The sequence below is a fragment of the Macrobrachium nipponense genome, chromosome 39 (assembly GCF_015104395.2).
Source record: "Macrobrachium nipponense isolate FS-2020 chromosome 39, ASM1510439v2, whole genome shotgun sequence".
NCBI classification, from domain to species: domain Eukaryota; kingdom Metazoa; phylum Arthropoda; class Malacostraca; order Decapoda; family Palaemonidae; genus Macrobrachium; species Macrobrachium nipponense.
In genome coordinates, this window is record NC_061099.1 from 24,811,746 (window position 1) to 24,836,285 (window position 24,540).

The window sequence follows — 24,540 nt, forward strand, 5'->3', positions numbered from 1 at the left end:
TTTGCTGAGGGTGAAAAAGCATGAAAACTTATACTAATTGTAGAAATTAAACAAAGTTTCTGAAGGTGTATCGTCCTTGAAAGGTGCAGTAACTTTGTGATTGGGTATTGCCTCTTGTAAAAGTATAGTATTCACTAAAACTCCTCGCGAGTTTTAGATAGTTCTGCAGCAGAAGAGGTTTCCCATCTGTTAAATATGTGGTGTAACTGGAAGTTCATATCAGCAAGATCACCATGGTTTGGTGATATATGGGAAAAGCTGATAGGACTTCCTAAGTCATTCCTAAAAAAAGATCGTAGGCCGGGCCGTACTCAGCTTTGAAGAACTAATCTGTGTATTGGTGGAGCTGAAAGGGATCATCAATGATAGACCATTAAGTTACATGCCCAGGGATTTGAATCACTTGGAAATTTTAACCCCTTACCCTTTGATTCATGGGAAAGAGTCCTTCCCAAGAGAAGTAGTAAATTGGGGAAAGATCTGTGGTGACCTTACTTATGGACAGAGAAAGTTCACCGAGAATAGATCCCTTATGTGCCCAGGTTGTGCGACAACCTGTGTAAAAGGTGGGAGAGGGAGTATTTAACAAAATTAGGAGACCCATCGAGTAGGAATGATGCATAGCTCTTGGCACAGGATAGGGGAAGTAGTCCACATTCATGAGGGGCCAAGGAGCAAGTGGAAGTTGGACCAAGTGATCAAGTTAATAAGAACAGCCCATAGCTCGTGAGACCTGTAAATAAGTTATATCCCCTAGAGCTGTGGCAGGAGATAGAAGTAATTAATCCTGCGAAAGAGGAAATTCAGTCAAGCACCCGCCCAAGAAGGACTGCTCAGAAATTACAAAAGCCAGGAAGGCATTGATAAGAACAGGACTATTTGTAAATAATGTAGATATGAGTTTTTCTTGCGGGGGAGTACATATGTCGAAACTTCGACAAGATAGATTGTACTTTGTCGCAAGTTGTAACGTAGTTGTATATTTTCCTGATTTACATAAAGTGGAAATGTGTCTTGTGTGAAAGGAAGATATTATGCTATATTGTACTTAGTATTTACTTGTTGTAAAAAGCTTTGTGTTTGGTTATTTCATATATTAGATTGTAAGTATATGCGTGATAGAGCTTGGGTACCTGTCATTGGTTGTTTGCTTGTTCGGTAGTTGGTCGAACATTTCGTAGTTAGTTAAGATATCAGCTAGACAAGACGCTGCCCTGCAGATCTCTGAGTCATTGGGATCTCAAAGCCACCTAAGTATTCCTTCCATCTGAAAGTTCATTTAGGGAAATTCCTTTAGGAGATATGCATATGTAAGCATAAGGAGAATTTTCTTGTGGTGCCCTTTAGATGACGGTGACAAAATACTAGAGATTGTGTTAACACCGATCTCAGACATTCAAGCTAGGGATAACAAGACTGTCATTTGCATTAATAGGAAGTTTAATTTATTTATAGATTTGTTATATACACAATGCAATGCAATGTCTTAATTGTTATTCAGAATGAGTGAAGTAACCTGAATGTCGTAGTATAGAACTGCAATGCAATGTCTTAATTGTTATTCAGAATGAGTGAAGTAACCCGAATGTTGTAGTATAGAACTATGTTTCAATTCACTTTAAGCTATATGATCACTTGTAATTAGAAATGCTCTACTTATATTGAAGCGAGTCAGAATAGGTAGCATATAGTTATTTCAGTTCCTTTTATGTGAATTTGATGACGTTTACCACTTCTCTGTACATCTACAGATAATCATATTAATTTCCATTTCAGTTAAATATCCATGTTGGGAACATTTCCCTTAATGATCAGTTTGAATGGGACATGTCAGAACCTGAAAATTCTCCTGAGGATTTTGCCTCTAAATTATGCTCTGAACTGGGCCTAGGAGGAGAGTTTGTAACGGCAATAGCATATTCTGTACGGGGCCAACTCTTTTGGCATCAGCGAACATATGCCTTCAGGTATGTTGAGATTTTTTTTCTTTTTGGACACATACAAGGTTTAGGCTGTTCTTGCCCTCTGAATTTTTGATCTTATGTTTCATTTGAGATGGTTTGCTTTCCTTATCTACTATGCTAGGGTTTGTCATTTGCTAATACAGTGACTTTAAAGTATGCACAGCTATCAGACATTGAAAATACCAAGTCTGTACAATTTTTTTAATAGTGAATCATGAACATACATAATTGTACAAGAAATAGGTTTGAATAAAAAAATTCTGTTTTATAAACAAAGCACTGATACAAAATCAAAGTTTTTACAGAAATATTTTCACTTTTTTTTTTTTTTTTTTTCCTTCACAGTGAAGCTCCCCTTCCATGTGTTGAAGTACCATTCCGATCTCAGAGTGAAGCAGACCAGTGGTCTCCATTCCTGGAAACCCTTACAGATGCTGAAATGGAGAAGAAAATCAGAGATCAGGACAGAAATACCAGGTTTGTAACTAGTCCTTCTGTCTTATTCAGGATATCGATGAGAATGTATAATTTTTAACACTTAAAGTGCATCAAATCAGTTTATAGTTTTAGGATATGATATTAATGGTGGTCCTTGCAAGTCACAGCAGATTTTGCTGAAAGATCTTATCTTTGCAGTCTCACTTTAGTCCCAGCTGCATTGCTTATCACCCTGTGTTTGCTTTCTCAAGATTTGCGGGTTTCTCTAGGGAACATATCTACCCATTATTCGTGGAAAATTCACCCATTTGCAGTAGTTTTCACAGAGAAGTATTCACTAAATAATGTATTTTCATTTAAATTTCATGACTTAAATGCATTTTTTGTGAAAAACTATTAAAATATTTGGGTTTAATCATTTTTAGAGGGTTTTTTCTTGTGTTTGAACTATCAAAATAGGCAGTTATAAGCATTTTTAGAGGGGTTTTAAGTATTAACGGATTTTTGGTTGGCTGAGGATCTAGTTGTGGGGGGGGGGGGGTGTTGTTCACCATTCTTAAGTGTGCCTGTTATATGTATTTGCCTAGCAGATGAAATTCCTTGTATGGTTTGTTGATGGATTTTGTACTGATCTGTCAGACTTCCCTAATTGTTCTGTATATTGTCAGTGGTAGCAGTAAGTCATTCATTGAAGGGACTTGTTTACAAACATGAAAGCTGAACCATATCCTGTCAGTTTTGTACATGGAACTTACCCAGCAGATATATACTTAGCTATAGACTCCGTCGTCCCCGACAGAAATTCGAATTTCGCGGCACACGCTGCAGGTAGGTCAGGTGATCTACCGCCCCTGCCGCTGGGTGGCAGGAATAGGAACGATTACCGTTCTAGAAGCAGATTTTCTCTGTCGCGGTAGTGTCAACATACGTTGTTGCTACCTCCTGACTTGATTTTCGTTTTTTCATCGCCATCGACCTTCTGGGCTGTCTTTTGCAGGGAAGTACTGGGTCTTTGGTTTGGCATACGCTTTTATTAACTTTTTAATGAATTTGGCTTCAAAATTTCGAAGAATATATTACGTGAAACTACCGAATTTTTCGGTAGACACTCATATATTTTGCAATAAGGGAAATATTGATTTTTTTTTTCACTAATACGTGTATAAGTGTTAGAACTTGATGAAGGAAATATAAGATCTAACTTCCTACTTTAGGAAGTCAGAAAGCATATAACTAGATACGCTTCCTTTAGAAGCTTTAAGAGCTCTCGTACTAACGAGCAGTTAGAGTATTGACAATTCTAGTAGTTGTTGCATCCTCATCACCTTCTTACTCCACAGAATCTACAAATTCATATGTGCAAATTTGAAGATAAATGGATGGAGCTCAAAAGGCGAGCTCTAAAAAGGTAAGAAGTGAATATAGTGTTCCCAGTGCAGTGGAGGGTGCGTCTGATCGGCTCCGTAGCGCTTCCAGGCCTAGACCTCTTCCAAACTCCCAGACCCAGTGGAGGAGGAAAGTCGACAGCCGCAGGAAGGTTAGGGAGAACCCCACCGGTCAGGCGTCCCCTCGGCAGGTTCTGTAGAACGTCCCAGACTGCCAAGGATAGCCATTGATAAGGCATCCTTAAAAAAGTGCGTCTCTTCATCTTACATCCGAAAAGACGAAGAATGTATGTTTGGAGTTTCGATGATCTAGCGCGTTCTCTGAAAACTAAGAGAACACTGAGCAAGAGCCAGCCGCTGCCAGGAAGCCGCGTTCCAGCAAGCTAGCGTGAGCTACGTTCCAATAGCCAGCAGCGAGGCGCGTTCCAGCTAACAGACTAGCGCGAGCCGCGTTCCTACAACCAAACGCGAGCCGCGTTCTAGAAAATTTTTCTTGGCGCAAGGCGCCTTCAAAGAGACGAAGCGCCAGCCTGGCGCAAATTGCGCCAGAAAAACAGACGGCTAGAGCAAGGAGCCTTATAGTAGAGTGGCAATCAGAACGATCCTTCCATTGAACGTTTCCGGGCAAGAGGCTCTTTCTAAAAGGGCTCTAGTAGGCGCTCGGAACTATCAGGGCGCACGGGACCTTCCACGCAAGCGGAACGTTCCAGGAGCGAGTCTCCTTTCTAGCGCGCGGAACATTCCAGGCGCGCGGAACATTCCAGGCGCTAGGTGCAAGGAGCCAGGTGCCAGAATATTCCTAATCTTCTTATGAGAGAGAGGTCAGTCGCGAGGCTCCTCTTTGAGTTTTCAACTTGAGCAACTTTCCCCTGGCAAAGGTGCAAGATGTCGCACAGGCGGCCGTCGCTTTTGCCTGAAGGATTCTGATACTAAGAGAAGCCATTTTTTCATTATTCAGAGGACTCTCTCCTTCATTCATGCTCTTCCCTCGTTATGAAGAGGCAAGAGCTTTTGGAGTTTTTCTTATAAGAATCTCATCGACGTTTGGGTATGGTGGCGGATAGGAAATATCTACTTCCTTCCATAAACCCTACAGATGAACAGGAATTCTGTCTCTTCCACGATTTATAAGGAAATCACGAAGATTTAAAGAGTTCCTGGATTAACTTCTTTCTATCGTTCTATCAACGAAAAGAACGAAGATAGTAAAAATTTTTCCTTTCTCTATCTGACTCGGCAGGGAAAGAAGGTAGTAGAGTATCTGCTGTATGAGAATACGATACGGCAAATCATAAGCACATACCGTAGTTACTTCTTTGCTGAGCAACTCAATTACCAGTATCCTTCCAGGAATTTCCTAGGAAGGACTACGCTTAAAGGGATTGTTAAGACAACACCTACTTAGCTTCTAGATTTATCGAAGTCTTGTTTCGCTTAGATATGCATTATAAGAACTTCCTGAAGTTCGATAATAATTTTATAAGATTCCTTTATTAAATGGAGTAGCTGGCAACTCTGGAAGAGTAAGGCCAGTCGGCTAACGAGACTGCTATCGCTTAGGCCTTAGACACCAACGCAGTATCATGTAGGTGTCGGTCATGAGTGGTCGATTACATGTCTCTCTCCTGCGGGATGGAATGACTAACCGTGTCTCTCCCCTACAATCGTGGTTTTAGCCTCGGATTGAGGGATAGTTAAGCAAAAAAACAAAAAATAAATAAAAATATTGTCTGCCTTTTGCTAAGAAACTTTCAATAAGAAAGATATTACAACATTTCAATGCTGTTTACCGTAGGTAACATTTTTAAAGGATTCTAACGCAACGGAACTCTATATTGTATAATGCTCTCATGCTTACGAAAGCATGGCTTATTAGAGTACATGCTTAGTGAGAAGATGAATGTAGTAGAGAATTCACTTTAAGACTACGGTATGGTCAAGTCTTATGCACATACCGAGGTTAACTACAGAATTCCTAGTATCCTTACAAAGGTTTCCTAGATTAATGCTGTTTACCACAATGTGACAGTATTATAAAGGATTCTAATACGGCAGAGCGCGATATATATAATTCTCTCATCCTTTATAGAAACGCACACAACCTTTTTAGAATCGGATATTGCTCAAGAGAAGTTGGGTGAGTCGGATGGGAAACATTCTCTTTGTGGCAGAAGTTGTTTCCCTGAATGGACTATACTACGTATATAAAAGTTTTTTCCCACTAAGAACGGAATTAACATGTGAAGGATGTCGGGTACCATAAAGGCATAGATGTTATGGCACATAACCTAAAAAGAACTAGAAGGAAGCGCCAGCCTGGCGCAAATTGCGCCAGAAGCACCATCCAAGATATTTTCTCGTTTTATACGAGTTATTAACCTAAGAGTCCAGTAGCCTCTCGGACAGCAGGCTCGGTAACGGCAAGATTCGTTCCTGATTTCGTTACCCATTTAATTGAAAAGGGGTCGCTTACAAGGAATGATGAAATGATTTATTTTAATCACTTAGGCCAATTCCACGACTCTCTCATATCGCAAAGAGCATCGAGAATCTCTTTTTTCGCCCCTGTTCGCGTTAACAAAAGAGAACCTATCTGGGAACAGACACGGAACGTAACGATCCTTAAGAGGTTCGATGCAAGATTTTGCATGTCCGTGAGAACCTTCTCGATCGAAGATAATAACTGTTAACGTATGTCTAACATTTATTGAAAAGAGTTGTGAGAACCTGCGGAAAGTCTTCTTCATAGATCTCTTTGTAAGGTAGAAGACGAACAGGCTTCCTTTAGACTGCTTCTTTTTCCTCGAACCAAGAGAGGTAGCAATATAAGACATCTTTAAATTTAAAGAAGGGGAATAAACTTTAGTCTTTTTTCCCCTAGTTATAAATTCTTAACAGATATTCTATCAGAATCTATTATAAATAGACCTATAAAACCTCTCCACTCTGAGTCTGTCCGCGTGCAGACTGACCAGAAGTGGACATGAATGAGAGGTTTTTTCAAGGTAAATGACAATAGTCATGGCTAAGACATAGAATTGCTGCAGATCGTGCTAGATGGAATGAGGAAACTGTCCTCTTCCGATACCTCTGTGAACCACATAGCGAGGTTTTTTCTTCACTTTCAGAGGGAAGAATCACCTATGTATATATCTGCTATCAAAGAACGCAGTAAAAGGCTATACTCTGTCTCTACAAGGGGAATTAGAGATAACAGAGGATTAAGATCTTCGGGATCTTATACGATACCGCAATACGACAAGAGTAGGATATCATGTACTTCGAATGGGATCTTTTTTGTGGCCACAGATTCCGTGTTCCGACAAAAGGGAACTGCTCCTCATCAAAACTTTCTTTGAGGAAGTTTAATGAAGGAATTCTTTGTTTCTCTTAGCCCTAAACGACCAAGAAGACAAGTGAATTTTTTGTGCATTGGAATCTCGCATCAGATTCAATGGAGACTCGGCAATGGGTTCTTGCCAGCATAGTATGTCTGGCAAAAGAACTAAATCCCTCTATTCCTGACGCAACGCTTTCAGATAGAAGCTTCGTTGTCCAGGCAGGGTACTTGCATTTTCATCTACAGAAGAAGAGATGGTTTAAACGTTTGCCTACAGAGTCTTCGGGGTGCGATGAGGGCTCAAAATGCTTCCCAGAAGGTATTCAGAAGGATACAATAAGAGCTAGAAATCAGGGTTCCGCCCAATTTCAGCTCAGAGTCTCCTTCGACTTCCAGACTCCTTCCCTTCCTTCGGGCAAGGATAGGGAAGATTCTGCAACGAGGAACCTCATCAACATGTAAGAAGAGATCTTGTTAGCAAAAGAAGTGTTCACGAAGGATCCTCCTCGGAGGAAGACTCTTCTCTCTTGTATTGCTAGTATTATTGTCGGTTTACTGGGTTGTAGCTTGACTAAAAAATCACCTCCCCTTGCCAGGGGCCAAAAGCTCAAAGGGGAAGAATTTCTTCCACCCTTCTCCAGTCTCCTGATAAACTATGTGGTTGTTCAGGTCTCTCGGACAATGTAGCGCCAGCCAAGTGCCAAATGCCAATACAGGCGAAAAACGCCAGAGGCGGACAGTTCCAAGGAACTCTGTCATGGTCGGATACTGAGAAGGAGCGGGCCTCCAACCTAGAGGCGAACAAATCGGACAGATATAAGAGTGTCCGATGTGGACATCGCCAGACAGCCTAGAGACTCTTCCTAGCTCGAAGCTCCAGCAAGTGTGGAGGAGCCAAGCCAGGCGCGAGGCGCCAGCCAGGCTCTAGGAGCCAGCCAGGCTCTAGGAGCCAGCCAGGCTCTTGGAGCCAGCCAGGCTCCAGGAGCCAGCCAGGGCTCTAGGAGCCAGCCCAGGCTCTAGAAGCCAGCCAGGCGCCATCCAGGTGCCAGGCTCCTTCAAGGCTAGGCTCCAGTCAGGATTGAGGATCCATCCAGGCGCAAGGCTCCTTCCAGTAAAGAGAAACCTAAAGCTCTGTCATGTAAGAGGGCTAGTCCCCATTGATATGATACAGGTAAGGCTCTGCCATGTAAGTGGGTCAGCCCCCATTGGCACGATCCGAGAAGGCTCTGTCGTGTAAGCGGGCTAGCCCCCATTGACATGATCCAGAAGGGTTTGTCAGTCATGGGTCCCTACCTCGCTGAAACTCTTGAGGCATGCAGACTCATAGACAGTAATCATGAAGTCTTCTGCCAGGCTCCAGGTGCCTTCCAGGCGCAAGGCACCAGCCAGATGCAAGGCTCCAGCCAGGCGCGAGGCGCTAGCCAGGAAGGAGGAGCCAATCAGGCACCAGCCAGGCGCCCAGGCGCCATGTCCAGGCGCCGCGCAGGCTCCAGCCAAGGCGGCGAGGCTCCGACGGCGCTAGACAGGCGCTAGGCGCCTGCCAGGCACGAAGCGCTAGCCAGGCTCCAGGCTTCACCCAGAAGAGATCTATATCAAAGAACGCCCTGGCCTTCTTTGAGACATTGTGATCTCCTAAGCACTTGATAAGTGCATTGATGATTCCTTCAAACAGCTGAGAATTAAAAGCACATGAAGTGCGAGCTTTTCCGAATTCTTGTTCTTTCCCTAACAATATGTCATAAGGACATATTAGCTGTCACATACGGGAGATGCAACTCTGTGTTGACTTCCCATTATCCGAAGGATGTCAAGATAACCTTCGAGGGATCCTTCTCTCTTGGTTGATACGTGTCTAAGCGGATACATTGCTGGGATAGGGAGCAGATACTGATCCTTAACTAGTGAGTTAAATTTTATTTAACGTGTTTTTTCTTTGGGTTTTTTGAAAGGAGTTTGTAGATAACTCTTTTCAACTTAAGCACTAACCCTCGTGTTAGGATCAGGTGATCGGGATCGGTGTTGTGCTCCTTAATTATGCCACTTGGCATAGGCATATTGTCATGTAAGAGGCTCTGTCGAGTAAATGGATAAGACCCCATCGACAGACCCACAAGAACTCTTAGCCATAGGTCACATCCTCGCTGAGGCTCTTGAGGCGAAGCAGATTCCTAGGCATTAGCCATGGAGTCTTCCGCCTGATCAAGTAGGAACCAAGGTTTTATTTATTTATTACCTACAACGTATGTTGTTTACCTGTCTATTCAGTAAATAGTTGTCTCTTTCCCACCGCCAAGGGTGTCAATCAGCTAAGTATATATCTGCTGGGTAAGTTCCATGTACAAAAATGATATTGTTAAGATACAATAAAGTTTTGTACTTACTTACCTGGCAGATATATACGATTGAGGGCCCACCCAACCTCCCCTCAGGAGACAGGTGGAAGAGAAAATCTGGTTCTAGAACTGTAATCGTTCCTATTCCTGCCACCCAGCGGCAGGGGCGGTAGATCACCTGACCTACCTGCAGCGTGTGCCGCGAAATTCGAATTTCTGTCGGGGACGACGGAGTCTATAGCTAAGTATATATCTGCCAGGTAAGTATGTACAAAACTTTATTGTATCTTAACAATATCATATTTATTTAAATGGCTTTCAGCTGAATACTAAACCCATGTTTACCAGACTTCCTAACTGAACACATGCTAACTTGTACAAGCTTAAAGTGTTGACCATTTTACAATTATGTTGAACGTTCAAAACTTTTGAGTCATTTAAGTGAAAATTGTTTGTTCCGATACGTAATACAAACCCTCGGTCCTTTAACAATAGGAAGGTAATCAGCACCAAGCTGGAGCGGTCGTAAGCTTAGAACAATGGGTTCGATAGTTAACTGCTTGTCCATCCTCAGGTGCTTCTGCCGTGGGTGACGATCTTGGCCAGGTCTGGTACTCGCTGGGGCTCCAGGGGACACCGAGCGTTCGGGGCTTCTCTACCACCTCGCGCAGAGTTCCAGGCCGGTAACTCATAGTCCTGAGATGTCGACATCTACCACCATGTCGACGCCAGGGTATGCTGCGCCCCCTCATCTCGTGTATACGCAGCACGTGGTGGCCATGGTGACCCCGACAGTTGCAGTGCAGGCTCCGCTCGTGGTTCCGCAGAGGATGGAGGTTACCCCGCCGCCTAGTTTCATCACTCTTGCTCCAGCCCCCGACTTTCGGTGTCCCAAGAACTCCCCACTCGACCTGTGCCCAAGGTGTCGCTGGCTCCTGTTCCGCCGCCTGTTCCTGTGCCTGCCGCTCCAGTACCAATCCTTGCTACTGTTGTTGCTGCCCCCATCCCAGGTCCTTCCGGACAGGTGCAGCCAGGCCCTGTTGCTTCGGCAACTGCCCCGGCTCCGTCCTGGATGGAAGACCTGACGGTGGTCCTGAGGAAGCTGACAAAGAAGAAGAAGAGGAAGGTGTTGTTGTCGTCTGCTGCCGCCTCTTCCCCTTCAACTTCCAAGGCCCCACAGCTGAGGAAGAAGAAGGCAGCCTCCTCCCCCCCTAAGAAAGCTCGCTCTGAGACTTCTAAGGGTCCGCCCCACTCTGGTGGGAAGGTTGGGTCTTCCACTGGTTCTCCTGTTTCTTTGGGAACGGGGCCCGTCTCTCCTTCCGCAAGGAGGAAGACGGGGACCAGAGGGGTACCAGCTAACACCGGTACCTGCTCGCCTGGCGCCAAGGGTTCTGCCCCTACACCAGGATCCATCTCAGCCTCTCGTTCACTAGAGGTACCGAATCTACTGTCACCTGTGGGTGACCGTGATTGCAGCCAAGGTCCAGGCAGCCAAGCCCGCTCGACTCCAGGATCCAGGCAGCCAAGCCCGCTTGACTCCAGGATCCAGGCACGGAGTGGAAGACTGGCGGGAGTCGCGCAGGTGACTCCCACCAGGCCAGTGATTGCTCTCGTGGTGAGCTGCTGGTACCCAGGGTTGATGCGACGGTCCTAGACCGGCCGCGATCTGAGGCGAGGAAGCGGTCCCCTCGGTCGCCAGGACCAGCTTCGGCTGGTTCAGGCGGCGTGGCCACTCCCACCGGGACTGGTCGGAGAGGGGGACCAGCAGCAGCTCTTCTGACGCTCAGGATCGCCGCCGCTGTTCTCGGTCCAGCTGCTCTCCCTTGGAGAGCCGAGCGACCAGGCCTGCAGCGTGATCGCCACAGCGGGTTGGCGATCACCTGCAGCCCCTCAAGCACGCCAGTTCTGCTGGTGGGCGAGGGGGCAGCGTCAGGTCTGCCTCTCCTATCCCTTCAACTTCCTCGGGCTACACCGGGAAGAGCGAGGCAATCAGGAGTGATTGCGAGGAGTGCGCTTCTCGCAATCCCTCCACGAGGGCCTACGAACCTGGCACAGTCCTAGGACCGATCAGATCGTACGCCCAAGTGGTTGGAGGAGACCATGAGGGGTCTGTGGTGGTTCCTCCTGTGGAAGGAGGAGGATCGCGGGAGGCATTCTCTTTGGATGGGTTTGATGGCCCATCTCCTCAGGACGCAGTCACTCCCGAGATCCAGAGGTCTTTTGCGGAGGTAATTGCGCTGATTCATCAGCACAATGACCTCAGGGAAGGATCGCTGATCCCACCTTCCGAGCCTACGTCTAGGCTGGAGTCGTTCTGGGGACCCAAGAGGGAACCAAGGACGCTTTGGTCCGGCAGGGCATCCAAGCTCCTTCCCCCACCTCTACCACGACAGGCGCTTCTATGTGCCATCGGAGGACCCTCTGCCGCCCAAGCAGGTTAACCCGGAGCTAGCTAGGCTAACTCCGGGTGTGTCTCTTCAGCACCTGCTGTCAGAGGCACTGGCCTTGGAATCAACCGCCATGGCAGTGTTCCAAGCAGTCTCTTGGTTAGACCTGTGGTCCTCACAGTGTCTAAGGTCGCGGCCTCCTCGGGAAACATCACGCCTGAAGGAGACCCGGCTTTCGGGAGACTGTGCCAGTCTGGTGGTAGGGTGATTTCCTACCTGGCCCACCAGACGGCCAACCTGTGGGCCAACCTAGTTCTGAGGCGTAGGGAAGCAGTCCTTACCCGAGTGATCAGGTCGGCAGGGCGTGAGGCGGCCTTGGGCCTCCGCAACGGACCAGTGCTGAGTTCCCCTCTCTTCCCCAGAGAGATGGTGGATGCTGCGTTGGAGCAACGGTGCACTAACGACAGTGACCGTCTAGTCCACCAGGCAGTCTCGAAGGCAGTTGGGCAGCCTTGAGCCACTGCGGCTAAGCCCAAGAGCTTAGTTAGCGCTTCCTCTTCAACCAAGACGACGTCCTTGTCGAAGTCGTGAGGAAAGACTCAGTCTTCGGCTTCTTTGCTAAGGAGTGACCGTCACCAGCCCTCCTTCTCCCGAGGAGGAGCTTGGTAGAAGAAGTCGAAGAGAGGAGGGAAACACTAGGGAAGGCGTTCCGCCTCACCTGCTGCCGGAAGTGGGGGTGTGCCTGGTGAGCCATTGGGCAACTTGGCAGCGCTATGGAGCCAAGACCTGGATAGTGGATGTCCTTTGGGAGGACATCCACTATCCCCTTCGAGTCACGGCCACCCCTCACCTATAACCTGGTCCATCTTCGTACGTACATCCCCGGTTCTGCCAGGGACGTAGCGCTTCGGCAGGAAGTAGAAGCCATGCTGAGCAAAGGAGCTGTGGAGATCGTATGGGATCAGTTGCTGGGCTTCTACAGTCAACTTTCCCTGGTGGAGAAGTCCTCGGGGGGGCTGGCGTCCGGTGATAGATTTCTCTCCCTTGAACTGATTCAATCGCCAGACTCGGTTCATGATGGAAACAACACGCTTAGTGCTCGAGTCCATTAGGGAGAACGACTTCATGCTTTCGGTGGACTTGAAGGATGCATATTTCCAGATACCCATCCTCCAGTCCTCCAGGAAGTACCTCCGTTTCATCCTCAACGGGACGGTGTACCAGTTCAGGGCACTTTGTTTCGGTCTTTCAACCGCCCACAGGTGTTCACGCAAGTGTTCACTCTGGTGTTGGCTTGGGCCCATTCAGTAGGGATACGTCTTCTAAGGTATCTCGACGATTGGCTGGTCCTGGCGAGCTCCCGCTCGCCAGGGATTATGGTAAACTTCGAGAAGTCAGATCTCGAGCCCAAGCAGAGGATGAAGTACCTGGGCATGCTGATCGATACGGTAGCAGGGCGAGTCTTCCCCGCAGACTCGCGGATCAACAGGTTCAGGGAGGCAGCCGGACGGTTCCTGTCTACGGGAACAGCCAGCTCAGCAATGGCAGGTCGTGATCGGTCACCTGTTGTCTCTCGAGAAGTTAGTCCCTCATGGGCGTCTTCACCTGCGGTCTCTTCAGTGGAGGCTAAAGGAGAGTTGGTCACAGGCAAGAGACCCGCCTTACTTTCCCGTGTCTCTCACGGAGGTGAGGCAGGACCTAGCCTGGTGGCTGGACGACAGGAACCTTGTAAGAGGAGTGCCTCTTCGCACTCCCAAGAGTTCCAGGACCGTCTGATGGGACACTCAGTGGTGTTGATGAGCGACAACACCATGGTAGTGGCGTATGTCAACAAACGGGGGGCCTAGTGTCCCTCCCGTTGCATCAGTTGACGATGCAGGTGCACGAGTGGACCGTGGCTCACTCGATAAAGCTGTCAGCTCGCTACATTCCAGGCAAGAGGAACGTAGTGGCAGACAAGCTCAGCCGTCAGGATCAGGTGATAGGGACCGAGTGGTCCCTCCACCCAGACGTGGTGGAAAGTCTCTTCAACTTGTGGGGGCTTCCAATCGTGGATCTGTTCACCACCCGGCACAACAGAAAACTTCAGGTTTTCTACTCAGTAATGCCGGTCCCATGGGCAGCTGCAGAGGATGCTCTTCAACGTCCGTGGGACAACCTCTACGTCTATGCCTTTCCCCCGTTCTGTCTGATTCGCAAGATGATCAGCAGGGTGCTGGTCACCACGAATCTTCGGATGACTCTGGTGGCATCCAAATGGCCCCAGGCCGTTTGGTACCCGGACCTGCTGGCTCTGCTTGCCGAAGCACCGGGAGAGCTTCCCCCCTGGCACAACCTCCTGTGCCAACCACACATGGAACGGTACCACCGATCGGTTCGATCCCTGTCTCTTCACGGCTGGCTGTTATCCACCATCTCTTGCGAGCGAGAGAGGCTTTTCTCGCCGAGCAGCAACAGAGATGGCTGGATACCTCAGACAGTCCTCTGCAGCTGTGTACCAGGGAAAGTGGGGAGTCTTGTGTGGTTGGTGTCGTGGACGGGGTCTCTCCTCTCAGAGCCACTCTTCAGCAGGTAGCAGATTTCCTCGTTTTCCTTCACTGAGAGAAGCTCCTCTCCATCTCCGCAGTTAAAGGATACAGAGCCGCCTTGGCCCTAGTCCTTAAACTGCGGGGAGTGGATATCTCCTCCTCCTTTGAGATCTCCCTCCTTATGAAGAGCTTCGAGAGGTCTTGCCCACCCAGGGAACTCAGGCCCCCGGGGTGGGGTGTGACTCTCGTCCTTAGGAGTTTGACTCGAAGACCCTTCGGGTTCGAGTCATTCACGATCCCTTCCCTTAAGGACTTCACTGATAATGATGCGGATGAGATGCTGCTTTGTCCTGTGAGGGCGCTACAGCGCTATCTGAAGAGAACTCGGCACCTCAGGCCTGAGTGTTGACGCCTCTTCGTTAGCACCGGGGTTACCAAGAAAGAGGTATCCAAGAACACTCTTTCTTTCTGAGTTCGTGAGGTGATCAGGAGGGCATACAACGCGGATGATAGTGACGACACCCGCACCCTTCGTCCGATAGCCTGCGAAGTCAGAGGTATTGGTCCAACCCTTGCATTCCGCAAGGACTTCTCCATGGCGCAGGTTCTGAAGGCAGGGGTTTGGGCCAACCAGACCACCTTTACCTCCTTCTACCTTCGGGATATTGCCCACAGGTCCTTGGACACCTTTTCCTTGGGACCTGTGGTGGCTGCTCAGCAGGTTGTGTAGCTTACCCAGCTCCCAAGCGGACAGAACAGCATCGCATCCTTGTGTGACTGCATGAATGGACGAGTGAAAGAGAGTGTGACTGGCTTCTCTTCCTCCTCTTTTCTCTCCTCTACCTGTGGGCAGAGGGCCGGGGTCATCACTACGCTGGACAGGAGGCAGATGCAGGTAAGCTATGCGACCAAGCTCCAGCCTATCCCTTTCAGTAGGGATAGGAGCAGTTATCCACCACTCCCCTAAAAAGGGGGGGAGTGGATGCCAACAAGAGACAAAGCCATAACTTCATATTGGCTCTTGAAGTAGGAACTATTTCTTGCTTGCTATTCATAAGAGGCACGCTTGCCTCCCTCTTATGAATTGGGTGCAGAAGTCTGGCCACTGAACCCGCAGTGCACACCCCGATCAGCTGGACAGAGGCTAGGATCCCTCCCTCTGCTCTTACGACCAGGGAGGGAACCAAGGTTGGACGAACACCAGTCTGTTCATAAGACTCAGATTCCACCCACCAATAAGTGTCTTCCTATTGTTAAAGGACCGAGGGTTTGTATTACGTATCGGAACAAATCACAATTTGTAGAAAATTGGATTTTTCCTAACTATACAAACCTGAGGTCCTTTACACATAGTACCACCTCATGCCACCCCTCAATCTGTTTTCTTGGGCCTAAAGCAAAGTGACTCTTCACCTCTCTGTCGGGCGGAACTCCCGACTGCCGGACAAGCAGTTAACCATCGAGCCCCTTGTTCTAAGCTTACGACCGCTTCAGCTTGGCACTGATTACCTTTCCATTGTTAAAGGACCTCAGGTTTGTATAGTTAGGAAAAATCCAATTTCATACAATCAACTTACCTGTCAGATATATACTTAGCTAAGACTCCGTCGTCCCCGACAGAAATTCAAATTTCACGCCACTCGCTACAGGTAGGTCAGGTGATCTACCGGCCTGCCCTGGGCGGCAGGACTAGGAACCATTCCCGTTTTCTATCATATTTTCTCTGTCGCCGGTGGTATCAACATTGTTGTTACTACCTCCTGACTTAGATTCTTATTTCAACCTTTTGATCATCGTTTCTTCGGCTTTTGGTGACGTATCTGGATCGTGGTTTTTGGGCATTCGCTACTGTGGACTGAATTTGGACTTGCTTTTTGATTTTTCTCAGTATGTCTGACTCAAATGTGAGTGTGAGAATGTGTGTGAATGTAGGCTGCAGGGTGAGGATACCGAAGGCTTCGGTTGATCCTCACACTGTATGTCGTAAATGTAGGGGGTTTGAATGTTCTTCTACTAATACCTGTCATGAATGTGAGGGGTTAAATGCAGAAGAATGGAAGACTCTAACTTCTTATTTGAGGAAGTTAGAGAGGGATAGGGTTAGACGTTTGAAGAGTGTGAGTACAAGGCCTATTGAGCCTTTTATTGACCCTATATCTAACCTTGATGATTTTGATTCTCCCTCTGTGTCGAATTCACAAGCTTTACTTTCAGAATCGGCCTCTGAAATCGCCGATCTGAAGGCTACTATCCATAAGATGAAGTCCAAAATGGCCGTCTTACAAGGTAAGGATAGTGAAAGTGAAGTGTTCAGTGAAGTGAGTGCTCCCAGTGTTGTGGAGGGGGCGTTTGATCGTCCCTGCGACGCTCCCAGGCCTAGACCTCTTCCAAGCTCCCATGCCCAGAGGAGAAGGAAAGTCGAAAGCCTTAAGGAGGTCTGTTTCGCTTCAGGCTGCTCAGGGCCGCTATAGAAAAAGCGTCCTGCGAGAGTGTTTCTCTTCCTCTCCCTCTCCTTCACCTAAACAAGGGTGGAAGGATTCGGACCTTTCTAGGCCACTGAAAAGGCATTTGAGAGAACCTGATTTGAATTCAAGCCCGGAGCGCTTCTCAGATGAAGCTCCCTCTTCTATCAAAAAGGTGAAGGTTGCGTCAACGTCTCCCTACATGGACGTAGCGGACCACTTGCCTTCGACTTCTCCCCCCATTGAAGATGACGTGGGAGAAGCTTCAAGGAAAATTCTTCTTGCTGTACAAGAACAGCTAGCCTCATTGGTGGGAGTTTTGGTGAGAGATCCTCCTCGTAAGAAGGACGTTTCTCTTCCGATCAAAAAGTCTCGTCCTCTCTCTCCTGCCAAACGCGAGGCGTCTTTCAGACATGAAGCTTCGTCTTCCAAACATGCTGAAGAAGTTTTGCTTTCTAGATCGAGATCGAGAGAGCCATATTTCAGAGACGTGACGCCAGATAGACGTGAGGCGTCTTCCAGGCGCGAGGCGTCATATAAGCGCGAGGCGCCAGCCAAGGTTTTGGCATCATCCAGACATCAGGAGTCAGCCAAGCGCGAGGCGTCAACCAGGACGCTCGGCGGACGAGAGGCGTCATCCAAGCGCGAGGCGTCATCCTTTTATGGGGAGAAGCCTAGGCGTTTGGCGCCAGCCAAGAGGGAAGCTTCTCACAAAGCTCAAACTTTGAAGAGGAGGGATTATCATTCCCTTAGTCCCTCTCCTATCAGGAGTTTGTCTCCCCCAGAGGAAAGACGTCCTGATTTGTCTACGGAGTCTCCTCTAGACCCCGAGTTGGAGGAAAACTCGGAAGACGAGAATCGTGGAAGAGAAGGACTGTCAAGCTACAAAGTCTTGACAGCCCTGCTTCTTGAAGAATACGGAGACGCTTTATCCCCTGCCGCTCCTCCTTCTCCGCGCTCTCTGTTCTCGAGCGCAAAGGTGAAGAAGTCTTCATCTTTTCTAAGAATGAAGCCCACCATTTTTATGAAGAGGGCTCTTCAGTCTTTGAATTCGTGGATGGATTCGAAGAAGGAGCTGGTCAGAACGGTCTTCTGCATGCCCCCAGCGAGGCTCACTGGTAAACGGAGCATTTGGTATCAGACGGGAGAGAATATGGGTCTTTCTCTTCCGTCTTCGGCTGAAGCGAACTTTTCGACTTTAGTCGATGCGTCAAGAAGGCAAGGATTGAACTCTGCCCGTGTGACTTGGGGCATTTCAGAACTGGATCATCTCCTCAAGGGACTCTTCCATGTATTAGAAGTTTTCAACTTCTTAGATTGGTCCCTTGGGGTGATGTCCAAGAAGGCCCATGATTCAGAAGGACTCGACCCAGAAGTTCTCCTGTGTATTCTGTCATGTATCGACAAGGCGGTACAGGATGGCTCGTTTGAGATCTCTTTATTTGGAACGGGACTTCTTAAGAAGAGGACAGTCTTCAGTGCTTTTTTGACTAAAGCAGTCTCCCACTCTCAAAGGGCAGCACTGTTGTACTCTCCCTTATCGGACTTTTTGTTTCCTTCTCAGTTAGTGAAAGACATTTCCCGTTCATTAACTGAGAAGGCGACTCAAGACCTTCTTACCCAGTCATCAAGGAAGAAGAGACCTGCGACTGCGGTGGAAAAGAAAGGACCGAGTACGTCGGTTCAGCCCTTTCGAGGAGGCCCTACCTCCAGAGCACCCTCAAGAAGGAAGGCTCCTGAGAAGAGAGGTAGGTCTGCCTTCCGTCCCTCTAAGAAGGGAAAGTGATGCTTCTCTCCTCCAAACACCAGTAGGTGCCAGGCTCCTGGGATTTGTGGAGTCCTGGGCACGTATCAACACGGACGCCTCATCAATGTCTGTGATAAGGAAGGGATATCTTATCCCTTTCCTGGACAGTCCTCCCCTGACTTCAACTCCGCGGGAACTGTCAGCCAAGTACAAGGATCCTGTGCTGAGGGATACTCTTCGACTGATGGTGGATCATATGTACAAGAGAGCGATAGAACTAGTACTGGATCAAAACTCCCCGGGGTTTTACAATCGCCTTTTTCTGGTTGCGAAGGCCTCGGGGGGCTGGAGGCCAGTACTAGACGTCAGCGCTCTGAACAAATTTGTTCAGAAGGAGAAGTTCTCTATGGAGACTTCGGCCTCAGTCCTTGCGGCTATGCGCCAAGGAGATTGGATGGTGTCTCTGGATCTCCAGGACGCCTATTTCCACGTCCCGATCCACCCTTCATCGAAGAAGTTCCTCCGTTTCATGACGGGGGGAAGGATCTTTCAGTTCAGAGCCTTGTTTCGGCCTTTCCACAGCTCCTCAGGTCTTCACAAGCCTGATGAAGAATGTGGCGAGGTTTCTTCACCTCAAAGGTGTAAATATCTCTCTGTATCTGGACGACTGGCTCATCAGGGCCAGATCAGAGAGACAGTGTTTGGAGGACCTTACGTTGACACTAAACCTGATCAGATCGTTGGGATTACTCGTAAACCTCGAGAAGTCATTTCCTTCGCAAGAGAGAATCGCAAAAGGCTTGCAGAAAGTCTCTCTCTTCTTAGGGAAGGAACAGACTTCGGCGAGGGAATGGCTGAGCCTTCTAGGGACCCTTTCCTCTCTCGAACAGTTCTTCCCGCTAGGAAGACTTCATTTACGTCCACTTCAATTCTTCCTCGAGGTCTTGGAGTTGGAAGACCGGACTTCATTCAGACGCCTTTCCCATTCCAGTGGAGATGAGACCTCACTTGGAATGGTGGTTGCCCCCTCTGAAGGAGAACAAGGGAATCTCCCTGAAAATCCAGAACCCAAGCCTAGTGTTGTACTCCGACGCTTCGGAGAAAGGTTGGGGAGCAACATTAGGGTCGAAGGAGGTGTCAGGCACCTGGGAAGCAGCGCAGGTGTCCTGGCACATAAACTGCAAAGAGCTCTTCGCCGTACACCTGGCTCTGAAGAGTCTAGAACCTCTTGTTTCGAACAAAGTAGTTCAAGTAAATGTGGACAACACCACAGCACTTGCCTACAATCGGAAACAAGGAGGGACTCACTCCTTGTTCCTCTACGAACTTGCAAGAGATCTTCTGCTTTGGACGTCCCAGAGGAACATCTCCCTGCTTACGAGGTTCATTCAGGGAGAAAGGAACGTAAGGGCCGACAGACTCAGCAGGAGGAACCAGGTCCTTCACACAGAGTGGACCATACACAAAGATGTGTGTCAAGATCTCTGGTCTCTTTGGGGGACTCCTCATGTGGATCTCCTTGCCACGTTCCTCTCCAAAAGACTGGAAGTCTTTTGCTCGGTCGTGGAAGACCCCAGAGCTCTAATAGTCGACGCCTTCCTACTAGACTGGTCTCACGTAGACGTCTACGCTTTTCCTCCTTTCAAAATCCTTGGACTAGTTCTGAAAAAATTTGTGTCTTCAAAGGGGGGGGACAAGGATGACCTTGATAGCCCCCTTTTGGCCGGCACAAGATTGGTTCACGGAGGTGGTGGAGTGGATGGTAGATTTTCCCAGATCCCTCCCAAGAAGGATGGATCTTCTCAAACAACCACACTTCCAGAGGTATCATCAAAACCTCCCCGCTCTTGCTCTGACTGCCTTTCGACTATCGAAAGACTCGTCAGAGCAAGAGGGTTTTCTCGTAAAGTTGCAAGCGCGATCGCGAGAGCCCGCAGAGCCTCCACTAGACAAGTATATCAGTCCAAGTGGGAGGTTTTTAGAAGGTGGTGCAAATCTAAGAAGTTGTCCTCCTCCACTACCTCTGTAACGGAAATTGCGGATTTCCTGCTGTTCCTGAGAGAAGAATCTCATCTATCTGTATCCACAATAAAGGGATGCAGAAGTATGCTTTCGGCAGTCTTCAGGAATAGAGGATTAGATCTGGCAGATAACAAGGATCTCCACTATCTCATAAGATCCTTTGAGACTACAAAGTCTAAGGAACCGGTTCCTCCTAACTGGAACCTAGATGTAGTACTCAAATTCCTGTCATCCGAAAGGTTCGAACCTCTTCATCTGGCGTCGTTTCGAGACATCACTAGGAAATGCTTATTCCTATTATCTTTAGCTACAGCAAAGAGAATTAGTGAACTACATGCTCTGGAGGATAGAGTAGGATTCAAGGGGGACTCAGCTATTTGCTCGTTTAAAACCTTGTTTTTAGCTAAAAACGAGAATCCCGCAAATCCCTGGCCTAAGACCTTCGAGGTTAAAGGCTTATCGAGTCTCGTAGGTAGAGAAGCAGAGAGGTCTCTATGTCCTGTAAGAGCTCTAAAGTTCTACCTTCAGAGAAAACACCAGATGGGGGCCTCTAGACAAGGTCTTTGGTGCGCGGTAAAAGACCCCACAAGACTGATGTCCAAGAATGCTCTTGCATTCTTTGTGAGAAACGTCATTACAGACGCGCATAAGATCTGTCCTGACGAAGAGTTTCGACTATTGAGAGTGAAAGCTCATGAAGTGAGAGCAGTAGCGACGTCTCTCTCGTTTCAAAAGAATATGTCACTTAAAAACATCTTGGATACGACACTTTGGAGATGCAACTCAGTATTTGCATCTCATTACTTGAGAGACGTTCGTGTGACCTATGAGAAATGTTTTTCTCTAGGTCTTTTCGTGTCTGCGGATACGATCCTGGGTATAGGAGCCAACACCAATCCTTAAGTATATACTTACCTTCTTTTTAGATATGTTCTAGAGTCTTCTAACAAAAAGGGCTTGGTGTCGCACTGGCGGCCAGTCATTGTTGTTCAGTAAGAAACTCCTGTGATATCTTATTAGATGAGTATAAATTTTTTTTGAAAATTTATGTATGTGTGCGTATTGTGTTTTTTGAGTTATGGTTGTTGTGAAGAGTTCGGGGGATAACTCGGAACAATCTTTATTACTAACATGTGGTTAGGATCAGGTGGTCAGGATTGGTTGTATGCTCCTTCATAAGGTGTATTGTCATATAAGTGGATCAGCACCCATTGACAAAGTCCTTTCAGGCTCTGCCGAGTAAGCGGATAAGACCCCATCGGCAGACCCACAAGAACTCTTGGCCATAGATCATATATCTCGCTAAAGTTTCTTGAGGTGATGCAGACTACTGGGTAACACCCACGAAGTCTACCACCTACCAGGTAGGAACCAAGGTTTTATTTATACCTACAACATATGTTGTTTACCTGTCTGTTCCAGAAGTACCTGTCTCTTACCCTCCACCAAAGGGTGCCAATCAGCTAAGTATATATCTGACAGGTAAGTTGATTGTATGAAAATGATATTGTTATGATACAATAAAGTTTCATACATACTTACCTGGCAGATATATACGATTATGGCCCACCCAGCCTCCCCGCAGGAGACAGGTGGAAGAGAGAAAATATGATAGAAAACGGGAATGGTTCCTAGTCCTGCCGCCCAGGGCAGGCCGGTAGATCACCTGACCTACCTGTAGCGAGTGGCGCGAAATTTGAATTTCTGTCGGGGACGACGGAGTCTTTGCTAAGTACTATATATCTGCCAGGTAAGTATGTATGAAAATTTATTGTATCATAACAATATCATTTTTCGACAAATTGTGATATTAATGAATGTAACCAGTAGAGTTAGTTTTCAATGATTTTTGTCCTGACATTTTACTAAAAAAAAATTTTTTTTCTTTTCAGGCGAATGCGTCGTCTTGCAAATACTACTCCTGGATGGTAAAGGGGAACAGTTCATACCCTCATAGTTTTAACCCACTAATCATGGAAAGCAGAATTTTTTTAGGCACGTGTAGTCATCAGTTATAATAAACATAATTTATATTTATAGTTTATTCATCAATACCATAGTTATGTTCGTTTTTGGTACATTAATATTTAATGCAGAAAAAAAGCAAACTTTAATTGTACATTGTATAAAATTCAATGTACTGTAAGAAGAAAATTAATAGTTTGGTTATTCTAAATTATACTTGAATAGAATTTTCTTATAACTCAAGTGCTTTTCCAAAAAGCAGTAATCGAGGGGTGCATATTCATGTATGGGACTAGTAAAAATTGTTACAGTGGACCCTTGTATTTGTGTTTTCGACATTCGCGGACTCGTGTATTCACGGATTTCTCTATGGACCATATCTACCCATTGTTAATGGGAAATTCGTGAATTTGCGGTATTCTTCTATGAGAGATATCCACAAATTACTGTATTTTCATATCAATTTCATGATCATACTTTTTGTAATGAAACTATTAAAAATACCAGGTATAAGCATGTTTGGCAGGTTTTTCTTGAGTTTCAACTAACAAAATAGGCAGGTTTAGGCATTTTTATAGGGGTTCCAAGTATTCTCGGGGAAGTCTGGAACGCATCCCCCACAAATACGGGGTTTCACTGTATTATATTTATGATAGCTTACTGCTCTTGAAATTTTAAAGGGACATAGTTAGAAATAACTCAACAATCCTCCCCCGCCACACAACTGTGGTACTTAACTTGTCCAAGCAAAGGGAAACTTTTATTTAAATCTTGCCCTGACTGATGACCCTTAAGGCACTGAGGGTAAGGTGTATTATTCCATGGTATTTTCTATGGCAGATGCTTTTTTAAAGATACCAATATTGGTCCTCCCCTTGTACGACCCCACTGTATGGATAGGACTCATCCTGAATGGGATTAATATCTGTATTGTGAATACGAATCGTCAGCCTATCAACCTCTGGGGCACCCTTGGTCCTCTGTGTCGATTTCTCCAGCCAAGTAAAAATTAAGAAATAGAAATAACATTAAAACCTGTAAAATAAAATTGGCAGTGTCGTAAAATCGTCAATGTTTTTCATGAGTTTTATGTTTTAGGAGTGATTAACCTACTTTTTATTGATTTATCTTGTTTTCAACGAATTAACACAAAAGCATTATGTATAAGGATTTTGGTAGCAAAATAAACAAAATGCTTTGAAAGGAAATTAAACTTGTCACTAATGAAATAAATGGTCTAGAGCATGATTTACTACAAAAAAAAAAATGTCGACCAAAGCGCACAAAAATAGTTGACCTGAATTTCGTGTTATCATTTTTTGTGCATGACTGTGCTTACTGTTACAAATTACGGCTTACCATAAATTCACTCCAAATTGAATACGCCTTAAAAAAGGCCAAATATAACATTGAAAGTATGTTAAATCAATCTTGGTTGAATGAATTAATATGTGACTTGCCCCTGTTAGTTATTGAACAGAATTATGTTAACCTTGAAGATGTAGTATATCAGGGTGCCCTATTGAGATTTAATATAATGGTTAGCCTTGAAGCTAAAGCAGTATATTATGGGCAAAGTCACAATCGAAATGAAAGAGCAAAACCAAAGCTTTATAGTTCATGTTACTAACTTAGTAAATTCAGAACATGGGGCTTTCCTCATGTTCCTCTTTCCTAGGACCAATACAAAAAATTAACCTAAAATATGACTATTCAGGATTCAAATATACTTCAACACTTTCAGATAGCGCACCAATACATCGTTTAACACTAAACGGTTATCCTTCTACCTAACTGGTAATATTCCCTTTTTGACGACAAATAGACTGTCTAATAGTGTAAGTCAATGTCATTTAAAAATGATTACGTAAACCATACATAATCGTTAAGCCAATTAGTCAATCAATATTCTGCCAGTATGTAGCAGACGTTTGCAGTTGATGCACCGTTGATTGGTGATACCTTAGAA

At 46.5% G+C, this 24,540-nt stretch overlaps 1 protein-coding gene across 1 annotated transcript in view; it reads left to right on the top strand.

Moving 5' to 3' along the window:
• The window catches only part of LOC135210217 (SWI/SNF-related matrix-associated actin-dependent regulator of chromatin subfamily B member 1-like), a 99,939-nt gene extending 77,298 nt beyond the window's left edge, over positions 1-22,641 (top strand). Inside the window, exons 7-9 of the mRNA XM_064243053.1 lie at positions 1,777-1,967; positions 2,310-2,441; positions 22,499-22,641. Of these exons, the coding sequence (XP_064099123.1) occupies positions 1,777-1,967; positions 2,310-2,441; positions 22,499-22,538 (363 nt within the window). The 3' untranslated portion in view covers positions 22,539-22,641. The remainder of the gene's footprint in view (positions 1-1,776; positions 1,968-2,309; positions 2,442-22,498) is intronic.
• The last annotated feature ends 1,899 nt before the right edge of the window (positions 22,642-24,540 follow it).